The following is a 6,863-nucleotide window of genomic DNA, read 5'->3' as shown; positions in this document are numbered from 1 at the left end:
TTCACGATTTAGGCACAGAAGCTGGAGCGTTACATTTAGTGACCGATATAAAACATCGCTTAGAGTTCAAGACCACCAATGTTTTTGACCATATTCTTCTTGTTTCTTCTAACACTGTTTCCTTTTGGACAGTGTGAGGCTCATCATGTGTCCTTGAGAAATCAATATATATATAATTAATTAATTTTATTCAGGGACGTGCACTTATTCACAATTCCTAGCAGCTAAGATATTCAAGCTCTTTTGTTTTCCTTCTCATCTAATTTTTTTCATCATTCTCATTTTATGTTCTCGACAAATTCTCAAGTGTGTTAGAGTAACACAATTCACATTGTGCTTGTATTAAATACTTGTTTTCCTCACCCATGTCAATTGCATGTGCCAATGCCAAAATACATGCTCATGTTTATGTTCTCAATTGAGTCACAAGAGCATGCTTGATTACAATTATAGACAATATAATGGATAAGATTTTAACTTATTTTTTAATATGCCCTACTTTTATCAACACTAAGGCTTTGTTTGATTGACCATCAATTCCACTTTCCACATTTTGCACTATTTGATTGGATTTTTTTACCATGGAATTCAATTTCCAAGGTTTCCAATCGCGCAACTGAATTCCAGATTTTTGAGGAATTCCAATTCTTATGGATTTGGTGAGAATTGAAATTCTCGGCAACTTTTTTTTTTTTCTTTTATGCCTAATTGTAAAAAAATTATTTTCCTTTAATTGACAATTTTCATGTAAAACAAAGTCAAACAAATACCAAAAAATAGATGATTTTTTTGATTTTTTTTTCAATGGAAACAAATTCTATCCCCAATACCAGTAAATTTTATATCTTTAACAATTTTCTTGTAAAATAAAGTCAAACAAACGTCAAAAAATACTTTTATTTCAAAAAATTTCACGTGAAAAATTATATCAATCAAACACAATAATTTACAATTCCCAGAAAAATAATTTCTACACAATCTAATTCCCTAAAATTCGTTTTCTTTCCACCCAAATTCCATCCTTACAATCAAACGGACCCTAAATCTCTTGTAGCACAATGGGCACTATGATTGTACCAAATAGCATGATATTATCATTGTAATCTTCCTTTTCATAAAATCATCAAGAAGAGTTTGATTCCTTTTCTAGTATAGGTTTGGAAGCTCTCAGCCAAACGAGTATTTTATAGAGAGCTGACTCATTAATTGACTGTTTTGATTCTTTGGCATAACTCGATGAATTTGATAGATCCTTTTAGGATTAGTAAGCTTAGATCGAAGCTATCCAATTTTCAAAGTGCAATGGTTGACTGTTCACGAACTAGTTGTACCTACCCTTTTATTTCAGGGGTCAATATGAACATTGCACTTCATCCAACGATTTGTATGTATCTTTCATGCTACTTAGCAGACTAATCAGACAAGCAAAAATTACCAAAATATACATAATAGGCCTTGTTTGTCTATTCTTCTACATTCTACCACATTATTTTTTTTACAATATTTATTTTCAACCATACATTCTTTATTAAAACAATATTACACGTAAATAAAAAACGTTTCCTTTTTTAAACCACATATTTCACATTAATCACTATTTCATAATACATTACTCACAAATAATGGGGCACATAACATCTACAATGAATATGTAGATGCATGCCTTCAAATGTTATTTTTTCCCTTTGGGCATTACAATACATATATAATAAGTTAAAGCAATATACCAGCAACAAATGCACCTTAATCCACTCATTTTTTGAAGCTTCCCAGCGAGAATTCACTCCTCAATCAAATAACAAAATGGAGGATTTGTTTCCTCCGGAGGAAATAATAAAGTCTTCAGTGGCTCGTCTTGCTTTCTTGCACTCAATTTTGCTAGTGATACGCCACTAAAAGAACTAGAGATGTCAAAATAGTTAGTAAATTACACATAGGAATAACCATGTGGGAACTAGCACTCGGTAGATAAGGGTAAGCATCTGGAGGCGGCATGACACAGTCGTCCCCATTGAAGTATATCCTGCGTGGAAACGCCCATCCCTCTTTGAAAGTAAATGTCGTTTTGTCCTTTTGAAAGAGCAGCTCTGATTGCACACTTCCATAGGGACCGGCTTGCATGAGTAAGTCGTTATAATATTTGACTCCCCATAACATGGCCGTATCATCTATGCAACATACAATTCATTCAAAACAACACAATATATAGTTAGAAGAGTACATATATCTCGATAGTGTAAGGAAAAATGCGTACATTTTCCCTCTTTTGGTGAAATATACGAGTTTTTCCCAACACGTGGTATACATAGACACGTAAGAAATGGTTACCTACTTATGGAACCATATGATGTTAATGCCTTGTAGTTAAAGCTGAATGTCTGAGTGAGATTGTCGAAGTTGGGATGTTGTGCAACAAGATTCCACTGCGTATAGTTCTTTCTGTAGTTAAAATTAGTTATCGTGATTTTCACCCGCCAATACTCTTTGTAGTTAAGCTTGACATGCCAGTGGACTCGGATAGGGCACATATGGCTAGTGCACCGGACGAGAGGTGTGTCACTGTTCTTTCGTGAACTTGAAAGAGCTGACGCCCAGTGCGGAGAATCCAAACTGTACGATAAGAAGTTTCCTTAATACTGCAATGAAAATGTACTTGACTCGAGAAAGAGAAAAAGGTTTCTTACTCTACACAGGTCCCTGGCTGTATCAAACTGTTCCGACAGCCACAAGTGCAAGCCGGACAATTCACAATTGTGTCGTTGTAAAAGGAGGAGAGTGAGACGCAGCAGGTGGGTGCTTTTTGAGCCAGGAATTGCGAATACGTGCAAGTAATGTTCCACGTCACTGAGATTAAAGTTGTAAAAGCAATCTTTAGAGAGAATAAAAAACAAAAATGCAAACTGAAACCAGAAGATACAAGCATTTAATTCAACATTAATCAACTTAAGTCGAAGCATAGATCGCACTTTTTATTGAACGATAAGTTCTTAACCACATAATCAAGGAAGATTTTGAAAGAGATCAGAAAACAGTCAATGAACTATTATACCAACATCTGATATATATGGCTCATAGCTGGTGAAAGGGACTCCTCTGAGCTAGATAGGTATGTTCTAGGGTCTGCAAAACTGTGCCGAGCTCAACTACTTGACAAAATACCTTCTACTTGGGAAAATGCCCTAACTCTATTCTACTTGAGCCTTATTCTCTTTTCTCATTCAATGTAAATAGAAAGCAAAAACACAATGCAAAGGTAAGTTTTTACAAATGCTTAGTCAAAGTAACTTACTAAGAGCTTGAGTTGCTCTCCTTTTATCAGGCATTATAAATTTGCTCTGCTTCACAATTTTAGCAGGTCCACAAGTGTATCCTGGCCCCGGTGCTTTCAGGGTAAATTTCTTAGGCACTCGGACAGTTTTATTGCTCGTTCCAGCTTGACCAACAGTTATTTGGAATGCACTCATTGCATTTCCTTTATCTTGGACCCAAGAACTTATAACGCCCCCTCTGCAACAATTTGCAATCTGTTGATTATAAGGAGTTCCAGGCAACAAATCCACAACTGTGGGATCCTTTTTACAGCAATGAGGGATTTCCCCTTTGAATTTTGAACAATCTCCTTGCTCTGTAGTTTGACCTCCGACCATTCTCCAAATCACCTCTTGCTTGGCCCATGTCCAACCCAATTTCCATCCTGGTGCTTGAATGTGTCGATATTTCTGAAAGTTAAAGATTGTAACAACAGCCTGCAGCATTGCAAAGCAAAGAAATTCAGCGACCGTCTCTACTATATGCTATCTAGCATCATAATATATTGCATTGAACAACACTCGACAAGATTAAGAAAGGCAAAAAAGTTAAGTCTCATTTGTCTTTTTAGAGTAGGTGTACTCTTGTACTCCAACCAAATAGAGATTGCATATCGCATCCACCAAAGCTAATATAACAACATGTTTAAAGACTTAAAAGGGTAAATAAATACGTTATCGACGTGGTTCAATATCGTATCAAAGCATACAAAGATTCTTGGTTCAAGTCTAAAACCTCTCATTTGAGAAAATTGTGCATATATGAGGCTTTTGTTGAAGGAATCTAGTCAGCATGTGAAGGGACATTTTGAAAACTAATCTAATAGCTTAGGTTTTCGATGAGGTGTTTCCCATAATCGGCTTATATTTGTAAGACAAAACGAGCTTATAGTGATGCTGAAGGAGTAACGGAGAGATCGATCTTCATAAAAGCTTATCTAAAACCGTTACCTTTTTCCAGTATATTTCTTGGCCTCTTGGATTGTGTCGAGCAACACATCACAAAGAATAATCTCTTGCATTAAAGTTCAAACAGAATTCTTTAAAGGGAAATAATGTAAACTTACAATGTATCCATCTGAAGTCCAGCTTATAATATCCCATTTAACAGTAATATTTCCATCAGGATCAAGTGCATCATAAGCATCTGCATAAATGTCGTCCCAATTATGAGATTTGATCTACACAATTATTCTTGCATGGTGTAAAGACGAAAAGATAAATATAAACACGTATTTCAATAATCAAACGCCTTAATTACAAACTCTAATACATAAACAAGCACGAAAATGTTAAAGAATTAAATTTCTTATTGGTGCTGAGAGCAAGAACTTATTCAAAGTTCAAAGATTAAAAGAAACAGCAAAAATTTAGATAGACAAATATCCAATGTGTTGAAGAAAAATTTAAATAAATAAAAATTTGTAGGCAAATATACTCTGGTACCACCCATTTATGAAAATTTACAAATAAATAGATAAATTTAAGTGTCCACTAGGGGATCAAAAGGTTCTCAAAACTCTTATGGCCTGCCTTATTCTACTGCACACTTGAAAGATGCAGCAAAAGTTAATTTATGGAAGCTACAAAATTTAATTGGCACTTAAATTTTTTTAAACTTTTTTTTTTTTTTTTTGGGGGGAACTGAAGCAAACTAAAAGTTTCCCAATAGAACCCAAATTCCAAATGCTCAAACATATATCATTCTTATTATTATGCCAAATTAACCAAAACATAGACAAAATTATTATTATTAGACTTCACTAGACAAAATATAAAATAGTGAAAAAGAAGAACTTACGCTAAACAAAAGGGATACCAAATTACAAGTTTGGTTCTATGGAACAACCATATAATGCTGCAAATGAACAACAAAATCAACAAAAAAGACTTTCCACTTTTTTTTCTTGTGGGGATGGGTGGGGTAGTATATGGGTACTCACCAGAAACAGAGAAGTTCAAACAAAAAAGCAAGAAAACCAGAATATTGATAAACCCTCTGAGTTTAGTCGATGCTATGGCTTTCTGAAAGAAGCCCATTTTGCCTGTTTGACGATTTCTTTTTTCTTCAGAAAACAGCAGTAGTGAATACTGCACTCAAATCTACAGAAAAAATCAAGAAAATGAGTAAAGAAATGAGATATGGCGGGAAGAATATGGCTTTCCTTTTTCTGGTAATGGAACCAGGTGTTTTGCAGTTGAATCAGAGTTTATAGAAGCAGCCTACAGCCAGCTAACACTTGTACTCTCTGTAGTTTTCGATACCACTTCAATTTTTCCTCGAGAAATTTATATACAAATAAAAGGAGGGAAAATTGTAGTAAGGTCTAAGCAATGTATATTTATGTTTGTAATAATTTTTAGCTAACATCATTCATGTTAGAGCACAATGTGTGTGACATTATATGATATGTTCCATTAAATGTTATATTATGCACTTGTTTGATCTCCATTTTGAAGGAAATAATGTATTTTGAATAGTAGATTGATGGAGATTGTATGGTTAAAAATTAAAAAAAATTGATTTTGCGTGTAATATTATTTTATTAAAAAATATGTGGTTAAAAATGAATTTTAAAAAATTAAGAAGAACGGAAATCAAATAGGGCTTATATAATTCATTTAATTACACGTAACTCTACTTAAACTAATGTTGTAATACTAGTTGTACAAAATAACATTGTCCTTTTAGCAGCGGTTTTTTTCCACTAGATGTATGGCGATTTTCTTGTTTGGTTTCTTCACGATTAGTTACGTCAAGACCCACACCATGATTTAGATCTCTCACAGATGTCTAGAATGTATAACTCTCATACTAGATGAAATTTGGGATTTCATTCCAATATGATAACATATTAATCATGATTCAATTTCAACGTTTAATCTCAATTCCTATCAATTCTTCACTGAACAAAGTACAATGCCGTTTTCAATCTCATTAATTGATAATTTATTTGTCTATCTTCTTCAAATCATGAAGTAACACATCATCTTTCGAGTGTTTTAAGGGTCATCTTCGTGCAGAAGCACATTAGTCTACTAAGCAAACTACAAATTATGTGCCATCATGAACCAACTCAAAGAGCACCACATTTGTAAATTCACATTGCTATGTCTAAGGCGTTACTCTAATATATTATTAAGCCCCGTTTGGTAACAAATTTTTTACCTAAAAAAATTAATTTTTTGATCATTATTTTATTATTTCAACCGTCATTTTTTACTTTTTCACTCACTAATGGAATTCACCTTTCTAACGATCAAAAAATCAATTCTCATAATCACTACTGAACATACTGTTTGGTAGTGAATTTTAATCTAAATTAAAGTCAACAACTAATTTTAATCACATATTTTATAAGATTCACAACTTTTCAACAATACATTTCATCAAATTTTATTGAAATTTGCTAAAAATTCGATTTTAATCCCACCAAAGACGGGCTAATTTGTTAGAATAAAAAAGTTGGAGCCCACGATATTTTAATTTTTTCACTAACCGCAATATTGATATCTTTGGTTGCATCCATTATAGTTTTTATTGTATCTCTTCCA

General features: G+C 33.5%; 1 protein-coding gene across 1 annotated transcript; it reads right to left on the bottom strand.

The window, feature by feature from the left end:
• Positions 1–1,569: 1,569 nt before the first annotated feature.
• On the bottom strand, positions 1,570–5,591 carry LOC111372394 (COBRA-like protein 1). Its single transcript, XM_022994739.1, has 6 exons — positions 5,252–5,591; positions 4,376–4,455; positions 3,290–3,746; positions 2,685–2,844; positions 2,333–2,610; positions 1,570–2,168 (listed from the first exon to the last, which is right to left on the bottom strand). Exons 1-6 carry the CDS (start codon positions 5,346–5,348, stop codon positions 1,879–1,881), a joined length of 1,362 nt encoding a protein of 453 aa, XP_022850507.1. The 5' UTR covers positions 5,349–5,591; the 3' UTR covers positions 1,570–1,878.
• Positions 5,592–6,863: the final 1,272 nt, after the last annotated feature.

Source organism: Olea europaea, chromosome 23, assembly GCF_002742605.1.
Source record: "Olea europaea var. sylvestris chromosome 23, O_europaea_v1, whole genome shotgun sequence".
In the NCBI taxonomy this organism is placed as follows: Eukaryota; Viridiplantae; Streptophyta; class Magnoliopsida; order Lamiales; family Oleaceae; genus Olea; species Olea europaea.
The sequence above is the reverse complement of the archived record's forward strand: the minus strand, read 5'-3'. Positions and strand labels throughout refer to the sequence as shown.